We start from the raw sequence: 21073 nt of genomic DNA, 5'->3' as shown, positions 1-21073 counted from the left end.
TAATTTCTGTAGCTTTTAAAATAGTCTAGAACTCATTTCTCACTTCTCTAAAAACTGTATCACCTCATCAACACCTTTACCGGCCAAACACCTGTGCGGGACGTGCCCAGTGGGACAGACAGCTTGCAGCCCGTCTGGTCTCCAGGACCCCGGGCTGCACCCCGGCATAGCTATGGTTCTGTACGTGGCAGTGACGCATGGTGACCGCCCTTCTGTGACCCCAGACATGCGGAAGGCCTCTCCCCCGAACACAGGAACTGTGCCCGCCAGCAACAGTTGCTGAAATACCACCACGAGAAAAAAAAGACCAGTCACAACACTTCCAGAGGGAAGAGGGTTTTTATTGACACTTCAACTTCACAGATGGGGAAAGGCCTTTGAGGACAAGGAAATACCCCCGTACCACAGGCCCCCAGCAAGTGCAGAGCTGCAGAGAACGGCAAACAGGCACCCACGGAATCCAGGAGCCAACACGCAAGGCCGCCTATCTGCTTCTCCCGCACACGCAACTCTACCCGCTTCCCTTCCTCTGCCATGAAACAGACCTGCGGTCCGGGGCTCCGGAAAGATAAGTGACCAGAACAAGGGGAAGAAGTCAGTTCTTTCCAGAATCAGTGACACTGTCTTTGGCACGAATGGCTGAGAAATCCCCAATTACGGGTGGAGAGTCCTCTGCATTATGCTCACGCCTTCTGCTTGGTTTTAGGCTCAGCTTTGTGTCTTCCCATGAGATGGGGGTATCCATGTGGTGTGTTCAAGATTTTAAAACTCCAACAGCTCCCACACGCTGGGAATTGTGAAGGCAGACGGCCCCTAAGAAAATAACTATACCGATGGATCTGGTGAGGACCATCTCTAATTTTCAAAGAGCGTAACAGGCCCCGAGACCAAAGTGCGGGTTAGCCACACACGTTTTTGTTATCACCCCGTAACACGTCGTCCCAGCTGACTTCCCAGACGCATGACTTGGGCAGAGACCCAGGGCCCTGCATTCGGAAGAGCCTCAGACTCGCTTTAATGCTTTGCTGTCAGTGTCTTGAAATTGTTAATAATTTTTGAACAAGAGACGCCACATCTTCATTTCACACTGGGCCTCACAAATTATGTAACTGGTCCTACATGTTGTCTTCTATGTCCCGTTGTCAAAAAAAAGGAAATAATTCTTTCCCATATTCTGCATTCTACCCCTTGTTCAAGGTATGTTTGGTGCAGAGAGATCGCTTCTCAATCCCAATTTTGGGGTTTATATTGCAAAACTGAATTGTAGGAAGAAATCAAGAAGGAACAGAGTTTTTAATATAGGTCACTGGACAATAGGAAGAGATTGTGGACAAGCATCGTAAGGGACATCAATGCCCAGAAACCAAAGAGGAAAAGGAGAAAGTTAGATAATTGGCTGTGGATATAACTTCCACATGTTTGAGACCTGAAGACAAAAGAAAAGGGAGATCAAAGAAATGAGCTTTATCTACTTCTTGGGAGGTTAACTCACCTTCCTCCGTCAGAATCCAGTGATCACTCACCAGACAGTAGAAACAGGGCAGAGCTGGACACATTCATGAAGTAAGGAAACTTATAGGTGACTTTTGGTGGATCACGTCCCTGAGATATTTCCAAAATTTGTATGTAGTGCATAAATAATGAGAGGAACACAAAAGTACCTGTGGACCCAAGAAAGGGGAGAGACAGATCTCCTGATTAGCCTCCACCAGTCCTCCAAGGTTTCACTGTAGGGTCATGATCAATGAAAACCAGAATCACGTCATTGTTACTGCCCCTCACTTTCCTTCTGCCTCCATTGAGACCATGTGTTTCCCCTAGACTTTTCTTTTCCCCTGCACTCTCCTGAACAGTGTTTAAAAAGCTCATCAAGCGAAAATCCCACCCCAACCCAAAGCCAAGACCTTCCGAGTTCACTCCTGCCTCTCCTTACCTGTGACAGTGAAGATAAAAGCACAGGAAACATACTGTTTCTGGGTCTCAGAGAATAACTGAGGGAAGGTCAGCAACAAAAAGTTGAAGCAGAGTGAGAGAAGGGTGCTGATCATGAAAACTCCACCCAGTATGAAGTAGGCTAGGATCAGGGAAGGATGACGAGAGATTCTGAGAAGTTCACCCTTTTTTAGGGGTCACTCCCCGGTTTTCCACGTGCCCAGGTATACAGGGAGCACCAGAGGTCCTGGGAGCACCAGCAGGAAGGAGTGGCTGGGACGGCGAGGTGGGCAGGAGGCAGGTACCCAAGGCTGCAGTTACACCAGGACTCACTTGGCTTGTGTTTGGGCACCCAGCACATTTGACTACTGCAGTCTTCGAAGGGCACACTGACGAGGACATTGGGATCTCCAGGCAGTTCTATTTCCACCCAGGAGGAGACAAGGAAAGACCACCACATGAGGCCAGTGGTGGCCAGGAAATGACAGGTGAAGATCACATCTCTGTTCAGGTTCTTCATCCTCAAGCACCAATGGAAAGACATCACCTAAGAAAGGGAAGAAGTGGGAGGCGTTTCCCCAGACCCTCCAATTTCACACCTCATCCTTCAAAGACAATTCCTAATGATCCCTCATTCCTAACACTTTCTTAAAGCTCCCATTCTAGCCTCAATATCCCCTCTACAGTTTAACTCCTTATTTAACAAGGACTGTAGGCCCACAGTGTGTCACCCCTGAAGTTCTAGAACATTGCCTCATCATGTCTCTCCCAGGCTCCAGCCATTATCACCACCATTCCAGACTCCAGACTGACAGCCCCTCCCCCAATAACTTTACCAGGTTTTCCCCCCGCTTGGAAGCCCCCTAACATCTCCCCGAGCACACCTAATGTAATCCCTCAAGTGACATCCAAGCCCTTCCTTAATCTCACTTCAACCTATTTTCCAGCTTTGTTTCTGTCTATTCCCTCCAAAAATTCAACCTCTCTGCCAAAAAACATTCGCTACATTGTTTCCCAAATCCTGTATAGGTAAGTGTTCCTCGAGTGGGCTCCATTTAAACCTTCTGTCCTATTGCCCACTAATTACCATCCAAATATCCCTCATTCACTCAGTAAATAAATGTCTCGACCACCTACTGTGGTCCCTGTCCTGTGCCAGGTGCCTGATACTGGTTTGCAAACAAATATGGTTACCGTACGGAGATATCCCTAGACTGTGTAACCCTTTGCCTTTGCTCAATCCCATCTACTAGGTCCTCCTGCTTCCCTCTTCTCGTCAGTATAAATCTATCCTTCAAGGCCCAAGATTGGGCTGGAAGCTTACCCAACCACATTGTCCAAACCGTGTTCACCCTGTGGGGTTACACAGGACAATGACTGACTGCCCCATTTCATAGTCAATCATGTATTGCTTCAAGCGAGGAGGCCAGCATGGTGGCTGGAGTGAGGTGAGAGGGGAGAGTGCTAGAGGTCAGAAAGGAGATGGAGGCCAGATTGTGTAAGATCCATCAGGTAACATTAAAGAATTTGGTGTGTATTCTGAGAAGCCATTGGAGCAGAGGAGTAAGATCGGACTCACATTTCTATGGATTGGCTCCGTTGCTATATTATGATTAGTCTACAGGGCACAGGTTTAAGCAAGGAACTCAGGAGTTACTGGAGTAGTGATGCCCCATGAGATGAGAGGGTGGCCTGGAGCATGTCCTTGGTTGAGGAGGGCATTAGAAGTCTCACACTGGGCTTTCTTTGCAGGTAGTGATGAGCTGAGACATGTGATATGAGAGAAAGAGGAGTCAGGAATGGCCTCAAGGTTTTGGATTGAGATCTGTAAAGTCTGAGTTGCTCTTTAATGATATGGGTAACACCAAGTTGGAGGCACCAGGGAGTGAGAAGCAGTTTGATTTTAGACATGTTACGTTTGATATGGCTTTTAGATCTCCAAAGATGATGTTAGGTGATTGCATATACCAGCATGGGGATTAGGAAGGAGGTCCAGGCTAGAGACACCGGGATTTAAACTTGAGAAACATCCACAATACGTGGGAATTAAAACCAGTGAGAGGAAAGGCTTCAGTGTGGCCCAAGGACAGAAGTGGTCCTAGGACTCAGCTCTCAGGCTTTTCAGGATTTAGAGACCCAGAGACAAGAAGTGCCCAACAAAGAGGACTGGGAAGAAGTCCCAGAAGCCAAGAGAAGAAAATGTTTCGAGGAGGAGGAAATGTCTTGTGTAAAATGTCATCCAGAAGCCAAGTCAGGTGAGGAGCGAAAATGGATCACAGTTCATCAGTGAGAAGGCCACTGCGACCTTGACAAAAGCTCTTTGCGCAGAATGAGAAGCAGAGCCTATCAAAAAGACTGACAGAAGAGGAGGTCCCGGGGAAGAACACACAGGGGGGAGGTGGGCATGATAACAATAGACAACTCTTTGAAGAGCTTGCCGAAGAAGCAAAGGGGCTGCAGCTAGAGGAAAATGTGGGACCAAAAGGTCTTTTGTTTTTAACATGCAGGAGGCAGATACTGGCAGCTTGAGGGAGAGGTCAGTATTCCTGGGGCTGGCCACAGATGAAAGAATGAGCAAATTATGCAGTCGTTAGGAAGACCGCCAGATTACACACCAAGTTGCTAGCTGGGGTACTGAGAATGTGTGGGAAATGTCTTCTGACTGCTTCTATCTTCCTAGGGGAATAGAAGGCAAATTCACAGCTGAGGTGAGCACAGGGTAGGAGGCACTGGAGATCTGCGGAGAGGTGCGAAGTTACCTAGAAGAGTGGGCTGGGGAATGGTGTGGGATCACGGGGCAGCACGAAGGGCTCACTCGAGCTGTATGGTCATGAATTTACAGCTGGACTAGTCGGTCTGCTTTCTTTTCCAGTTTCATTCACCTGCATGGGTTTAGGCAACGAATAAATAGAAATGCAGGTTTTTAGAAGGATAAGCATTTTGTACAAGTATTGAAAAAGCAAGTGGGTTGAGGGTGTGGGCAAGAGAGTGGCCGCAGTGGTGGGCCACGGAATCTAGTTTGGGTAAGGAGGGAAGTGAGAGTGTGAGCGGGGGGTGGGCAAGACTGTAGGACAACGGACACGTATTTGGTACTAACTTTATCCTTTTTACTTATAGTAGCAAAGGAAGTAGTGGATTGCAAAACTTCCAGTTAAAAATATTCACACATGGAATGTCTATTTATGACTGTGAGCTGATGTAAAAGGTGAAAAACACCGGTCTGAGTTTGGGCCACATGAGGGGGTTGAAAGGAGAGTGGAAAAAAGATCCCTGGATGAGGGATCGGGGAACTGGGAGGCCAAGAGCACTGGAAAAATCGCCTTCCTGGATTCTATCACCACCAAGAATTATGATAGGAGTAGTATCAGCAAGTGACAGTGCTCTAAGGACTTAAATGATCAAGGAATGACAGGAATTATTCCAACAGTCTGTAGATGACAGCAAAACGAAGGAAGAGTGGTCAAGTCTAGGAGAAAAGTGTTTTTAGGAGAAGGGAGGACAAAACAGTCCGGAAGGGGCAATGAGGAGCAAGAGGGAGACCTACCCATCTCCAGGCCCAGTGGTAACAAAGGGTGGGGAAGAAACAGCCGCTACCGCTCAGAAGGACTGCAAGGCAGGCAGGATCAATAGGAGAGAACCAGATTTCCGTTAGAGTAAGAATATGAAAGGAATAGTCGGAGAGACTGAGAATACAGGCAATGTATCCTGCCTGCTCACTGGTGGGCCCACTTAGTGACATCATAAAAGTGGGAAAATCCTTACGGACCCAAGATTATGATTTAATCTGCCTTTGCGAGCACGCAAGCGTTCTCAGCTCTCTCTGGCACTCGACACAAAGCCATCCTTTGTCTGTGTCCCTGTTTTCTGCTCTAGAAGAAGGAAGAAACCCTATGCTCGGAAACAAAGTCCCAAGGTGACGAAAAGAGAGGTCAGGCTCACGAGTGAGCAGCCAGCAGCTGACAGGTTCTGGGCTGGGGGAGGGGAGGTGTAATGAATGAGGGTGTGGGGGAGACTTCCGGAGCCCTGAGCTGTGGCGGGAGGAGAGCATCGTGGGCCATTCCCTCTGCCAGCTTCTCTCTCCCCACTAGGCAAATGAGATTCAGGCCTCCAAAGACTACGAGGCCGAGGAACAGATGGGATCTCTTAAGTGTCCATGCTACCATGTTTGCAGTTCTGTGCGAGTGTAGTTTATAATGAACACTCACTTCTTTGCTCAAGGGCCACCTTTGCTCTCCACCCCACATGAGAGAGCACTCCTCCTCCTTCTCTGTCCACATACGCGGCTTTATTTTTCTTCATAGCTCTTACCTACCAGAGATACTATTTTTTGTTTCCTCCCACTGGCCCATAAGGTCCCCCCTTGTCTGTTTCCCCATTGCCTAGAACAGTGTGGCATGTAGTCACCTGGGCTACTTGCTGGATGATGAACCCATCACAGAATGATGGCCCCAGTGCCCAGAAAACCATAAATCACAAGTGGAATATTCAAAACTGGGACGGTCAAGAGCTAGAGCTCCTTTACCACAGAGCTAGTTAAACCTCCAGGATGGTCTCAGGAAGCAGTCACTGGAACTATGGTGCTGGCAGGGTCAGGGCCCACCAAGAGCGCTCGGGCTGTACTCCAAGAGCTGGTTGATGGGTCAAGGTGCGCTAAGAAAAACGGATCAGTGCTATTTCTGGAGCAAGACATGTGGACCACCTTATTCCCACAAACATACCAATTTAGCTACAATTCATGGACAGACTCCCTTTCTGAAAAATCAAAAACTAAAAGGCTTCTGCATCCTAGGTGAACACAAAATTCGACTCACCAAAACTGGTAGATTTGGGACACACTCTTGCCGGGTTTGCCAGGATATTCATCATCATCAACACAGCTCAAAGATGACTCGATTAATGGGATACACCACATTAACTGAATAAAGTATAAAAATCACAGGATCATCTTAGTAGGTGCAGCAAAAGCATCTGACAAGATTCGACAAACTTTTATGATAAAAACTCTCGACAAACTAGGTTTAGAAGGATGTACCTAAACATAATTTAAGATCAAATATTAGCCCACAGCTAACATCATTCCCAAACGTGAATAAATGAAAGCTTTTCCTTTAAGATCAGGAACAAGGCACGGATGTCCACTCTTGTCACTTCTATTCATCGTAGTAGTAGAAGCCCCAGTCAGAGCAATGAGGCAAGAAAGAGAAAGAACAGGCATCCAAATCAGAAATGAAGTAGTAAAACTATCCCTGTTTACAGCTGACATGATCTTCTAGAGAGAAAAATCGTCAAGACTCCATTTTAAAAACTGTTAGAATAAAGGAATTCAGTAAAATTATAGGATATGAAATCAGCCCACAAAAATCACTTGCCCTTTATCTATACACTAACAATGAACTATCCAAAAAGGAAATTAGGAAAACAATCCCACTCAAAATGTTACAAAAAAGAACAAAATACTTAGGAATGAACTTAACTAAGGAAATAAAACACTTGTACACTGAAAACTACAAAACAGTGATGAAGCAAAGAAGTCACAAATAGACTTCCCATTGGGTGGAAACCTCAATATTGCTCAAATGTCCACACTACCCAAAGAGATCTACGGAGTCGATGCAGTCCCTATCAACATCCCAAAGGCATTTTTTACAGAAACAGAAAAAAAATTCTATAATTCATACAGAAGCACAAAGAACCCTGAATAGGTTCAACTGATCTTCAACAAGAACACAAGATGGAGAAAGGATAGTCTGTTCAACACACACTGATGGAAAACAATATTCATTCGCACGCAAAAGAATGAAACTGGACCCTTATACTATACCACATATAAAAAACAAAATATATTAAAGACTTCTATGTAAGACCTGAAACTGTGAAGCTACAAGAAAACATAGGGGGAAAGATTCACGATACCGGTCCCGGCAATGATTTCATGGATAAGACACCAAAAGCACAGGCAGGAAAAGCCAAAACTGACAAATGGGATGACATCAAATTAAAAACCTTCTGCACAGCAAAGGAAACCATCAATAGAGTGAAGAGGTGACCTACAGAATGGGAGAAGGTATTTGCAAACCATGTGTCTGATAAGGGATAATTCTCTATCTAGATAAGGAACTGCTACAACTCAATAGCAATACACAAAAACAAAAAACAAATAGTTCAACAAAAAATTGGGCTAGACTCGAACATTTCTCCAACGAACATATATATAAATGGCCCCACAGGCCCATGAAAAGATGCTCAGTGTCATTAATCATCAGAGGAATACAAATCAAAACCACAATGAGATGCCACCTCACACCTGTGAGGAGGGCTATTATCAAAAAACAAGGACCTCCCCCCCCCCCCAAAAAAAGAACAGTGTTGATAAAGATGTGGAGAAAATGGAACACCTGCACCCTGTGGGTAGGAATGAAATGGTGCAGCACTTAGGAAATCAGTATGGAGTTTCCTCAAAACATCAAAAACATATCGTGCTCCAGCCATCCCACTTCTGGGTATTTATCCAAAAGAAATGAAATCAGGATCTGGAAGAGATCTTGGCACTCCCATGTTCACTGCAACGATGTTCAGGACAGCCAAGATGAGAACACAACCTAGATGTTCAACAGGATAAAGAAAACATGGTCTATACATACAATGCAATGTTATTCAGCCTTAAAAAAAGAATGGAATTCAGCTAATATTCGACCACATGGATGAACCGTGAGGACAGAATACTAAGTGAGATAAGCCATTACAGAAGGACAAATACTGCATGATTCCACTTATTTGAGGCATCTCACATAGTCAAATTCACAGAAGCCAAGAATGGAACAGGGGTCGCCAGGGGCTGTGGGGCGAACGGAGGTCTTCATCAACCGGCACAGTTGCAGTTGAGGATGAGTAAGCTCCAGAGATCTGCCGTACAGTGCTGTACCTACAGTCAGTGGTAATCTACTGTTCATTTAAAAATGTGTTAAGATAGGGACGCCTGGGTGGCTCAGTCGTGAAGCATCTGCCTTCGGCTCAGGTCATGATCCCAGGGTCCTGGGATCGAGCTGCATCGGGCTCGCTGCTCAGCGGGAAGCCTGCTTCTCCCTCGCCCACTCCCCCTGCTTGTGTTCCCTCTCTCGCTGTCTGTCAAATAAATAAAATCTAAACAAAAAAAAAAGGGGGGGGTTAAGAAGGTAGAGCTCATGTTAAGTGTTCTTTCCACAATAAAAAGAAAAGAAAAATGAATCAGTGTAGTTATGGATGAGAGAAGAAAAGCAACTTAGTGCAGACACAGGAGAAATTACAGGAGGATGTGGGGCCAGCAAAGAATGAAAACAGGCTGAATACCTGTGATTCTAAACTCATTTCCCCTGGTGTGGGTTACAGAGAGGCCAAAAGTCCTAGAGTAGCATGAAGGTTAATCTCTTGGAGCTCAAGAATTTGTGACTACTGCTACCAGGACAAGGTGTCTCCTGGAATTAGGACATATTCAGAATATTTGAATATCCACCTAAAAATATGTGAAAAGGTTGAAGATGACCCAAGATACTCAAATAATCCCCTCTCAGAGGTGTATAATGACACTGTGAATACAAACAATTTGTGACTTGCAGCTTAGCTCCATGTTCTCTGCAGACATACCTACTTCCCAAGTGAGAAACTTAAACTGAAGTAATCTATTTGTTTACATTTTGTAGAACATGATGACCATGATTCTAAGAAATATCTCTTAGTATCCTTTAGTTTTCAAGCTGGGATATGCGAATCCCTGGGAATCCACGAACACACTTTTCAGGGAATCCACTTGCGGATCTTGGGCTTCCACATAGACTCATCATGACTGATCCACCTGAAACATCCTGCTTTCCCACCTACCCTTTTGTCACAACCCCTCGCCCACTAAGGAAAGAGGGGGTAACTCTCAACCAACCCAAGTCATACCCTTCATGTTGCCCCAAGAGGCAAAGTTTCCTCAAAGCATCTGACCAAGGGCTCTAAAACAATGATGTGAGTGAGCAAGAGAACGGCCTTCTGCAGCTCAGGTGGTTTCTCGTACATTTACTTTCAACAAAAGAGGGTCTAACCCAGTCGTCAACAACAGATTAACAAATTTTTGTAATACATAAAGTGATTTTGGCAGTAATATAGGGGTCAGAATAATTAGAATTGCATTCCTACTTCAAAAATCCTTGAATTCCTACCTACTTATATAAACTGATATAATCTCTCTTATCTTCAATAATGAAAACTGAAAACTGATGAACTTGTCTCATTCTTGCAACAAGGAATATTGATCCATAGATACATGAATTAATTAGAAAATCTAAGCAACATCCATCTTATTAAGAGATGCATTTGCAATTCAATTTTAGTTTATTAACTTATCAAAATATACAATACATTCACAATGAATTTGATTTTATGCTAATAAAAATAATAATACAGAAAACAAATTTACTCTTAAAGCTGTTAAGGTCACTGGAATTTTAAAAAATATATGAAATTCAATGTTTATACTTTTTTATTTCAGAGAAGTATGACAAGGTAGATCAAAAATAGCCATGTTACAATAGAATTTATTTTTGTGGGGTGGGGGAATGAAAATACAAGTTCAGGTACAAAAGAGGAGGATGTAAAATTTCAAATGTTAGAGGAAAATTATTTTTTTAAATGGATGACAGTCCGTTTAAATAATAAATAATATTTTTTAAACAAATGATAGTCCATTTAAATAAATAATAATAATAAAATAATAAATAATAATTAAAATAATAATCACTATGGTACTTAGATTCCACTGGATAGATTTAGGAGAGTGATGGAACACATTTTAAAATATCATAATTTACAATGGACTGGAAATCACATTCTTTACCATTGTTTAAACTTATGATGTAAAATTTTATACGCCAATCTAGAAATGTACGAGGGGGTAGATTATTTTTCAAAGGGGTAGGTTTTCAAATTTTGGAGACCACTTCTCTAGAGCAGGAATTCTTATCATGGGATGTAATGTAGTTGTTACAGACACAGGCTCAGTAGTTAGTCTAGACATTGGGCAAGTGACTTAAATTCAGCTCAGTCTACTTGTCTGTAAAATGGGTATAGTACCCTATCTACAGAGATTAACCTGTCAAACCTCAGATACATCAAAATCACCCTGGGGGTTCTTAAAACAGACTGCTGGGCCCCTACTCCAAGAGTTTCTGATTCACGTGTGCTCAGGCACCCAAATGTGCACTTCCAACAAGTTTCCAATAATGCTAATGCCGTTGGCTCAGGGACCACACTTCTGAAAACTTTTGGTCCATCTCCTAAGATCCTTATGCGGAGTGTAATGAGGACGGTAAAAGTTAACACCTCCAGTGGTTAGAGCTGTGCTGCCACAGAACAGGTGCGAATGTTCACCAGCCGGTATCACCAGTTAGGACTGGGATCCCTGCGACGGAAACGAGTGAGCACATCATTTAACAAGAGGTCCTGAGGTGAAGCACCCAGGGCTGGCCCCGCTGGCCAAGAAGGTCATGACGTTCCCGGCACCTTCTGTCTTCTTGCTTACCTGTCTTTGTCCTGTGGCTTTCGGCATCACAGACGCGTGACAGCCGCCATTCCTCCGAGAGTCTTGTCTGCGGTCCAGACAGGAAGAGAGAAGAGCAAAGAAGTTCAGGGTAAGGAGCTGATGGAGCATGCCAGCCAAGTCACCCTCCACCTTTTATAAAGACTTTATTTTTTTAGAGAAGTCACTCCCTTTAGAAACAGGTTTCTAGAAGCCCCTCACAAGTGATTTTTACTTGAATCTCAATGGTCAGACCCAGGTCCCATGCCAACCACTCCAACCATAAGGGAATCAGGGAAGAATTTTTGGCTTTCTAGCTACTATGGTGCAGGAAACTGAAGGAGAAAGGGATTTGGATAGAAATATACAGCATCAGGGCGCCTGGGTGGCTCAGTTGGTTAAGCGACTGCCTTCGGCTCAGGTCATGATCCTGGAGTCCCTGGATCGAGTCCCGCATCGGGCTCCCTGCTCGGCAGGGAGTCTGCTTCTCCCTCTGACCCTCCTCCCTCTCATGCTCTCTGTCTCTCATTCTCTCTCTCTCAAATAAATAAATAAAATCTTTAAAAAAAAAAAAAAGAAAAGAAAAGAAATATACAGCATCAGCATGTAGACATCGGCCCCTGGTGATTAATCCAACTTCCAGCCCCTCTCCCCTTGCTGGAGGTCAAAGGGGGTAGAGCTGAAAGTTCTAATCCTCTAAACTCAAAATTGGTTCCTAACCCTATTTTAAGTTACTAGGAGCTTACCAAAAAAAAAAAAAAAGAAAAAAAATCACTTTATTAACATAAACTCAGGTGTGGTTGAAAGGGGTTTGTAATGAATAACAGAAAATATTCTTTTCACATTTATCACTCTAAAGATACTTCAGGAACCAAAGGGTAACACCAAATATTTTAGCAAAAGATGCCCCTCTTACTCTAGTCTCTTAGGAAACTACAAAGATTTTGGGACCTATGAGCCAAGAACCATGGATAAAGACCAAAATATATATTTATTATATTATCATAATAGTTTATTCATACATAAACAAGCTATTACTAAGACAGAAATCTCTAAGATACAGTGTTAAGTGGAAAAAATAAGTGTAGTATGCCACTTAACATACAAGAAAGAGTGAAAATAAGAACACAATTTGTGTTTGCTTGTATTTTCACAAGGGAACTCTGCAGAGACAGCTAAAAACACTGATAAAAATGGTTACCTGTTTGCTGTGGTGGGAAGGGAACGGGGTGGATGGGAGGTCGGGTAGGAGTGAGACTTTACTGTGTACCTTCTTTAGTATTTTGATTTTGAACCGCATGAATATATAATGTTTTTTAAAAAGTAAATATATAATAAAGACGTTTCAAAAATTGAGAGACTATAGCAGAAGCACCCCATTGGCTTAAAAGTAAAAAACGCAGGCTCTGATGTCATACAAACATGAATTCAAACCCTTGGTTCTGCCACTTACTAGCTATGTGAGCTTGACCATTTACCAAGTTAAACTCTCTGAGCCCCAGCTTTACACACTGTAAACGCATCTCTCGTTCAGGGTTGTGAGGATTAACCACAAAATATTTGCAAAGCCGTTTAGTAGTAGCTGGCATAGAATTCCTCCATGTGTGTTCCCGTAACTATTGCAACAGAGCAAAGATCTTTTGAAGGATTTTTCAAATCACTGGAGCTTTCAAGAGCATCACTGAATTTTCACCCTAAGCCCTGATAGAAAAGACATTAAAATTCTATCACTGAGCTTTCAGCAGTACCAGAAAATGCTTATATGGACTCTCTTTTTGCTGAAGAAAAACTTGCTTAAACTTAAGAGAAAAATACCACGGAGTTCTTCATCTTAAACAAAGAAAGGGATAAGAAAGAATTCTTTCCCTCTGCTCATTCCTTGTACTACGGTGCTAGTAAATTTCACTCGGCGAACCACACACACGAATTAAGCGCTGGTTAAGCCACAAGGCCTCCACTAGACCCAGTGTCAAAGAACTGTGTCTGCCCAGAAGGAAGGGCAAGACACACCCCTGGGATCTGACTGGAGCCCGGCGGTTATCGTCACCCTCTGCACATTAACACTGCTCAAGAACTTTAATCTCTAATGACTTCAAGGTAGAGGCAGGCTGTTGAGGTCGATGGACTGCTATCATCTGATGGACCCCCTGTCCCCCCGTCCCGCCTCATGACATCACACATCTCACACTGACCTGATGCCCAGAATTATCAGTGCACTCAACACAGTCACAACGCTTCTGCCTTCCAGAGAATGGTTTTGCAGAAGATGCTGTCAGCCTGAGCAGTAAACTCCAGCACCTGCCGCCCCAGCACCCGAGCCCGAGCAGTGAACCCCAGCACCTGCCGCCCCAGCACCTGAGCCCGAGCAGTAAACCCCAGCACCTGCCGCCCAGCACCCGAGCCCGAGCTGTAAACTCCAGCACCTGCCGCCCAGCACCCGAGCCCGAGCTGTAAACTCCAGCACCTGCCGCCCAGCACCCGAACCCGAGCAGCGAACCCCAGCACCTGCCGCCCAGCACCCGAGCCTGAGCAGTGAACCCCAGCACCTGCCGCCCAGCACCCGAGCCCGAGCAGTGAACCCCAGCACCTGCCGCCCAGCACCCGAGCCTGAGCAGTGAACCCCAGCACCTGCCGCCCAGCACCTGAGCCCGAGCAGTGAACCCCAGCACCTGCCGCCCAGCACCCGAGCCCGAGCAGTGAACCCCAGCACCTGCCGCCCAGCACCCGAGCCTGAGCAGTGAACCCCAGCACCTGCCGCCCAGCACCTGAGCCCGAGCAGTAAACCCCAGCACCTGCCGCCCCAGCACCTGCCGCCCAGCACCTGAGCCCGAGCAGTAAACCCCAGCACCTGCCGCCCAGCACCCGAGCCTGAGCAGTGAACCCCAGCACCTGCCGCCCAGCACCTGAGCCCGAGCAGTAAACCCCTGCACCTGCCGCCCCAGCACCTGAGCCCCAGCAGTAAACCCCAGCACCTGCCGCCCCAGCACCTGCCGCCCCAGCACCTGAGCCCGAGCAATAAACTCCAGCACCTGCCGCCCAGCACCTGAGCCCGAGCAGTAAACCCCTGCACCTGCCGCCCCAGCACCTGAGCCCCAGCAGTAAACCCCAGCACCTGCCGCCCCAGCACCTGCCGCCCAGCACCTGAGCCCGAGCAGTAAACCCCAGCACCTGCCGCCCAGCACCCGAGCCTGAGCAGTGAACCCCAGCACCTGCCGTCCAGCATCCGAGCCCGAGCAATAAACTCCAGCACCTGCCGCCGAGCACCTGAGCCCGAGCAGTAAACCCCAGCACCTGCCGCCCAGCACCCGAGCCTGAGCAGTAAACCCCAGCACCTGCCGCCCAGCACCCGAGCCCGAGCAGTGAACCCCAGCACCTGCCGTCCAGCATCCGAGCCCGAGCTGTAAACCCCAGCACCTGCCGCCCAGCACCTGAGCCCGAGCAGTGAACCCCAGCACCTGCCGTCCAGCATCCGAGCCCGAGCTGTAAACCCCAGCACCTGCCGCCCCAGCACCCGAGCCCGAGCAGTGAACCCCAGCACCTGCCGCCCAGCACCCGAACCCCTCCGTGCGTCCCCCACCCCCAACCACACGCACAAATAGGGACGTCCTACCGTCTGCAAGGCCAGGCCGCTCCGGGTGCATCTCCCTGGTGGGGAGCGGCCAGGCCAGTGCCATCTGCTCCCGGGCCCGAGGACTCGGCACCGTCATCCACTCCGTTCCCTCCCGAAGGCCGAGGAGAAGCGACTACTGCCTCCCCCTCCGCCGGGCGCCTCCCGAGCCAGCCTGTGTGCCGCGGGGCAGCTCCGGTCGCAGACCTACGTTCCTGGACACGTCCCCCCACGTCCCGCCTTCGTCAGGTGGCAGGCTCCAAAGTCTGGCCCTTCTCGAGCCGCCTCAGAGCCCACGGCGGTCCTGCGGGGCCTCCGGACCCGGGGAGCCGCCTTCCCGCTCCGCTGCAGCTCCGGGCCGCAGACACACCGCGAGCACAGCGACCGCTCGGGTCCGCAACCGGACGCTCGGCCTCCGCCGCGGGCGTCATTTCCGGTCCGCTCTAGGAACTTGGAGGTTTCTGCGCCTCGGTGGTCGGTTCGCGATGTGACTACCCCACCCGGGTCTCTCTCTCCTGGGTCGGCCTCCGAAATGGGCCGGGAGGGGTTCGGGTTTGACCGAGAATAGTATAATGAGCCCGATAACCATATCTAACACTTCCAATAATTATCAACTCATGCAGTTTTATTCGTGTATAACCCCAGCGCTCATTCCCCCCATCTACACGTTGAAGTAAATCTCAGACCTGAATCATCCGTAACTTCAGCTCAGCCTGGGGTAGGGTAAGGCGAGGGAGTACCTGCCTTGGGCACGAAACTGAGAAGCCTTACCAAAAAGCTTAGCACACGAAAAAATATTTTAAAGCGATATTTTTTAAAAATCAAAATCAATGCAAAAGATCCATAATGAAGACAGTATCCAAGCTTTTAGTAGGGAATCAGTATTACTGATTTTTCCTTTTGCCTCAGGCTCCAGTATAACTGGCACAGGACTAATATTTAAGTACGTATCTCTAAAAGATAAGGAAAAAATATAAATAAACAAAAATAAAAGATAAGGACTTGAAAAAACAATCACAATACAATGATCACATCTAAAAATAAAAATAAAGTCAAGTATTCAATTACTGTTCAAATTTTGCCACTTGTTTTATATATTTTATAAATGGGTTCTATAATATATTACAATTATATGTAGATATTATAATGATAATCTGTATAATATAGAATATATTACAAAAAGCATATATATAGATAGATTACACATATACTCTTTAAAAAACAAGCCTTTGAACATATATGTCTCTCAAGTTCTTTGAATCTATAGTTTTTCTCTCTCTCCTTTTATCTGTAGAAGAAACTTGAGGTTTTCCACAGTCTGGATTTTGTTTCCTGTGGACTTTGAAGAAGGCACACAGCAGAAAACCAGTCTTTCACTCCAGTGAAGAGGAGCAAAAATAGTCTTTCCTTCTGCCCTTCTAAGTTCTCGATGTGAGCCCCCGTAACAAAAGACGAATTAACAGAAAAACAGACAATTTTATTTAATGTGTTTTATGTAACACGGGATCCCTCATAAGGAAATGACCCAAAGAAGCAGATAGAGTTGCATGTGCATATACTGAATTGGACAAAGGGCAGTAAAATCAGGAAAATGTGATGAGGCAACGGGGCTGGAGCTAGGATAATTAATTGGGTGAAGTGACTAGGAAGATTAGGGTTAATTTAATAAGATTTCCCTGAGCCTCAACTTTCTATCCTTGAGAATTAGAGTGTGACTTTTCTGGTATAAAGAAGACATCTTTCACATGGGAATTTTATCTCCTACTTTTAAGAATAAGAAGAAAGTTTGGAGTGGTTTTCTTGTATCTGATGCTGTTCAAAAGCCCTTAGCTCAAAGTGATCATTGTGCCAAAGTGTCATATTTTGGGCTGGCACATTCTGCCACCCTTCACCAGCTTCTTCCTTATTTCCTAATGACAAAGCCCACAAATCAACCAACCTACCTCACAGAAGCAGAATTTCCAGCTGGACCGCCTGGAGCTAGAGATCGTTCTGAGACTAAAATGGGCAGGGGAGGCCAGAGCACCAGACCCTCTTCCTTGCCAGCCTCCTTCAGCCACACGGGTCATCTATCTCTACAGTACTGTGTGTTCACTTGGTTTTAGGGCCTTTGCAGTTGCTGTACTGATGAAGAGGAAGAATTTTCTCTACCCTTCAAGTTTCTTCTAGCTGGTCTAAGAATTAAATTTACATGAGACTGATTAACAGGAGGAAAAAACCCAAAGTTTCATTATGTACACATGGGGGGGGGGGCAATAATGAACAAAATTAAAAGCTTCCCTCCACAAGGAAATAAATATTTGTTAAAATTGTACATAATTTCTTTTGATTATTGAGCTGTTTGGGAGTCCATATTCAAGCCTCTAAATGTGATATGGCTTAAGAAAGAAAATGCTTTGTTCACACTACAGAAAATTAAGGATATAATTTCCACTACTTCCTTCCCTGGGTTGGAAAAGCCTACACTTTGTACAATGTTGAGAGGTTTCCAGATTCAACTTCTGGCTGGCAGGACCAACTCATTTGAAAATAAGCTTTAATTTTGATGGCGTACAAAGTAGAAAGTGCAATTAGAAATACTCAAGATATACTAAGAAAAAAAGTGCAAATGCAAAACAATGAGTAAATGATTATCTTTTGTGTGAAAAAGAAGAAAAATAATAATCAATATAAATATTTACGTATACATGCCCAAGGAAAACCAGTAAGGATAAATGAGGAATTATGGACAGAGATTACCTAGGAAGTGATTTTGAGATGTGGGCTAAGAATAAGGGTGAAAAGGAAACATCTCTATTATCTTTTTAAAGTTTCTTTTTGAAATACAAAGATGTTGGTCATTCTTACTATTAAAGTTTTGGAAGATTTTTTTCTCATTTTTTAGCCTTTTTTTCTTTAAACTGAACTGGGAAATGCAGAATGACCCAGAAGGAGTGATATAAAGGGTGATTCCACAACTGGTTAATTCAGGGATTCCCCCCCCCTCCAAAAACAGTTTCTTCACAGGAAAACAAAGCAAGACCAACGCTGTCTGCTGTCTCTAGTCTTTGCTGCCAAGCTGGATCTGCTGGTGAGATGCAGGAGCGCCTGGAGCGGAGGCTGGTACTCCGCTGCGTCCATGTGAGGACCAGACCTCGCCGCAGACCGGCTCAGAGATCCGTCCCCGCGGCGCAGCCCGAGGTCGCCATTACGCCCCATGCGCCACGCAAAAGCAGCGCGTACATGGCCCGTACGGGGATCGAACCCGCGACCTTGGCGTTATTAGCACCACGCTCTAACCAACTGAGCTAACCGGCCAGGATGTTCATCGCGTCCTCTAAACGCCACTGAAACAGCGGTTTTTATTTTATTTTATTTTTTTAAAGATTTTATTTATTTATTTGGCAGAGAGAGACACAGCGAGAGAGGGAACACAAGCAGGGGGAGCGGGAGAGGGAGAAGCAGGCTTCCCGCGGAGCAGGGAGCCCGACGCGGGGCTGAAACACCATTCCTATCTTGAGGTTTATCTTGAGAAAAAGAGGGAATTGTTCCCACCCTTTGCGCCCTTCCCCTCTCGAGGGGCAGAGGGGGGAGAAGGGAGGGAAAAAGTTCCATTCTCCGCTTCAAGGCATCACGCTTCTTCCAGGAAAACCTGAGAAGATTCAGGCCAACGTCCGGCAGCGGGACCAGGTGGCTCCCGGCTCCTGGGGCCTGTTCGCGGCAGGCCAGCTCCGCCCGGACCCTGGGGACCCGGGACCCGCAGCCCCCGCCGCCCCCCCAGTCCGCCCCGAGGGTCGCCGATGTGGAGCTGCAGCGCGGCTCACCGGACGCGCGGTGGCGCCCGAGTGCGGGGCTGGCGTCGGCGCGCGCACGGAACCGGGGTGGTCGCCGAAGAGCTTCTGACCCCGCGGGGACCCCCCAGACCAGGCCGAGGGCTGCGGGAGGCAGGGCGTGACCAGAATCAGGGCCGTCATCTGGCCCGGGAGAAACGCCGGGACTGACCCGGGTCGGGAGGCTCAGGAGGACGGCGGGAAACCTCCTCGGAGGTGCGCCCTCTCCCGCCGGCGCCCGACGCACCTGCCGGCAGGTGCGCGCCCCGGGGGGGCCGACGGAGCCGCCGAGTCCTCTCCTCCTCCGCTCTCGCTGCCGCGCTCTGCTGCTCTTCTTCCCACCACGGCTCTTTCTGAGCTAGGGGTACTAGGATTTTCAGAAGCTTATCGGTCTGTGTACATTCTAAACACCTTTACCCTCCATTTGTAAGAACATATGTGCACATCTGTGTATTATATGGTCTTCTTCTGGATACGCACTGTAGTCTGTAAGATGTTTAGTACTTGATATTCTCGGTTTTTTCCTAGAAATGAGAATCATATTCTTTGACTAGCTAAATTTCCCATTTAGTTTCTAACCTCCCATTCCACATTCTTGCTTCTAATATCATAAATTATTCTTCTGGTCCTTGAGCACGTTTTAACTAACTTTATACATCGTTTGAACCAATTAGTAGATATCTTCTTTTTTTTTTTTTTTTTTTGGTTCTGTAGCAACAGTTCTGTAAGTCTGTAGGGTAGAATATTAATACTACCACTCTTGTTTTACCAGGGCACTTGCTGTGGTAAATGATTTCTGAGTCTGGGCCACATTCAGACTTACTTTGACCTCTAGAGATCGAAGGAGGCATCAGTCACTTGCCTTTGGTCAGGTTGTGGGCAGTTTTATTGGGAATGCTCTTAGAATCAGCAAATAAGAGAGGGTAAGGGAAGCGGGGTCGGCAAGAGGCAGAAGTTGAGCTTGATGTAGTTTAACAGAGGCCCCACTGTTCTCTCAGGGGTATTTGATCATGGAATGGCCCTTCAGAAATGTCCTGCGTTGAGTCCAATAGGAGGGGGGGAGGCCTTTATACTCTTCCATCAACCAGTCTTGGATGTGAGCACCCCCAATGGTGGGTGTAAATTTGAGCAAGGTGCCTCTTCTGTTGAGGACAGTTCCCAGAGACCAACCCAGTTGTGAGCCATCGGCAGTCAACATTTCTGAAGTTGGGAAATGAGTGCCACCATCCTTAAGCGCCATCTGACAGGTGCAAACATATCCTCGCAGTTCTTTTGGCAACCGTGTGTCAGACACCTGTTGATTTTGACCAGTAGCTTGTACTTTTCCACACTAATAGAGGAGAGCATAGGTGTGGTTAAAACAAAATGGTGGTTAGTATAAAGTCAATTCATTTTTCCTTTTGGGTTCAACAAAGGGCTCTGTCCCTGCCACCAGAGTTTATAGTCTAGCGAATCTAGGGGTGTCCACATTGAAACACTGATCCAAGAAGAGACAGTCATCTCAATCCAGTCCCTATGTTCATCCTTCCAAAAGAACATTCTTCTTTGGTTTTGGCTGAGACAATGTCTATTCTTTTTTGTTTTTGAAACATCTGGTAAACTAGTTACTAAGTTCATTACAGTTGAAGTGTGTGAAATCATACTCAAATAAGATGCAATCGGAGGGGCTGCTGTACTTGGCTCCGTGGCTTAGCTGGTTAAAGCGCCTGTCTAGTAAACAGGAGATCCTGGGTTCGAATCCCAGCGGGGCCTGGTGTCCTCCTTTCTTCCTGGCTTTTGTGATTTAACCTCCTATGTTTTCTCTAGGTGAGTAGGAACGAACTTGAATTTACACTGGATGAATCTTGTAATACTCAGGCCCTTGAGAAGCATTCCCAACATATATATACCAAGAGTAATTTAAGGACTCCTAGCTGAGGTTTGCCCCTTTGTCCTACCATTTGAGATCAAGTGACAGAGACTCAACCACTTTAACAACATGCCCTTTCAGATATTCTTTGTATTACTAAGAAAGGATTAATTTCTTGTTGATTGCTGAGCATCTGGGAATGCAAAGATGTTAGAGGACTATTTTTTAAAACTCCTTAAAGTGAATTTGAATCTAACAGATGATATCATGTAACTCCGGAAGCACTGAGTGGTTAACAGCACTAAATGATAAAAGGTGGCTACTCTGTAAGACAGTTTTAA

The 21073-nt window shown here is 46.2% G+C and overlaps 1 protein-coding gene and 2 non-coding genes across 8 annotated transcripts; 1 reads left to right on the top strand and 2 right to left on the bottom strand.

The window, feature by feature from the left end:
• Positions 1-320: 320 nt before the first annotated feature.
• On the bottom strand, positions 321-15491 carry LOC144379137 (uncharacterized). Of its 6 annotated transcripts, none has more exons than XR_013441495.1 (5): positions 15078-15491; positions 11471-11537; positions 6744-6847; positions 4692-4814; positions 321-2479 (listed from the first exon to the last, which is right to left on the bottom strand). XR_013441495.1 is itself a non-coding variant. In XM_078055832.1 (5 exons), exons 2-5 carry the CDS (start codon positions 11495-11497, stop codon positions 1350-1352), a joined length of 456 nt encoding a protein of 151 aa, XP_077911958.1. In that variant the 5' UTR covers positions 11498-11537; positions 15078-15491; the 3' UTR covers positions 321-1349. The 6 variants fall into 6 exon arrangements, 1 of the variants encoding a protein (XP_077911958.1); XR_013441494.1 differs by lacking the exon at positions 4692-4814 and having other exon boundaries at positions 321-1661; positions 1934-2479; XR_013441496.1 differs by lacking the exon at positions 4692-4814 and having other exon boundaries at positions 321-1661; positions 2117-2479.
• A 2806-nt stretch (positions 15492-18297) lies between these two features.
• Positions 18298-18371, bottom strand: TRNAI-AAU (transfer RNA isoleucine (anticodon AAU)). Its single transcript has one exon. It is a non-coding gene; the product is annotated as a tRNA-Ile (tRNA).
• A 2190-nt stretch (positions 18372-20561) lies between these two features.
• TRNAT-AGU (transfer RNA threonine (anticodon AGU)) lies at positions 20562-20635 on the top strand. Its single transcript has one exon. It is a non-coding gene; the product is annotated as a tRNA-Thr (tRNA).
• The last annotated feature ends 438 nt before the right edge of the window (positions 20636-21073 follow it).

This window comes from Halichoerus grypus, chromosome 9, assembly GCF_964656455.1.
Source record: "Halichoerus grypus chromosome 9, mHalGry1.hap1.1, whole genome shotgun sequence".
NCBI lineage: Eukaryota > Metazoa > Chordata > Mammalia > Carnivora > Phocidae > Halichoerus > Halichoerus grypus.
The sequence above is the reverse complement of the archived record's forward strand: the minus strand, read 5'-3'. Positions and strand labels throughout refer to the sequence as shown.

Bases quoted from the DNA above. Each gene is read 5' to 3' on its own strand.
- LOC144379137 (XM_078055832.1), bottom strand. From the start codon at position 11,497: ATGCCGAAAGCCACAGGACAAAGACAG. The intron at 2,480-11,470 runs GTAAGCAAGAAG...TCCCTTTCTTAG, and splicing joins AAGCCACAGGACAAAGACAG to GTGATGTCTTTCCATTGGTG. The intron at 1,427-1,523 runs GTGAGTGATCAC...TTTTGTCTTCAG, and splicing joins TGCCCTGTTTCTACTGTCTG to GTCTCAAACATGTGGAAGTT.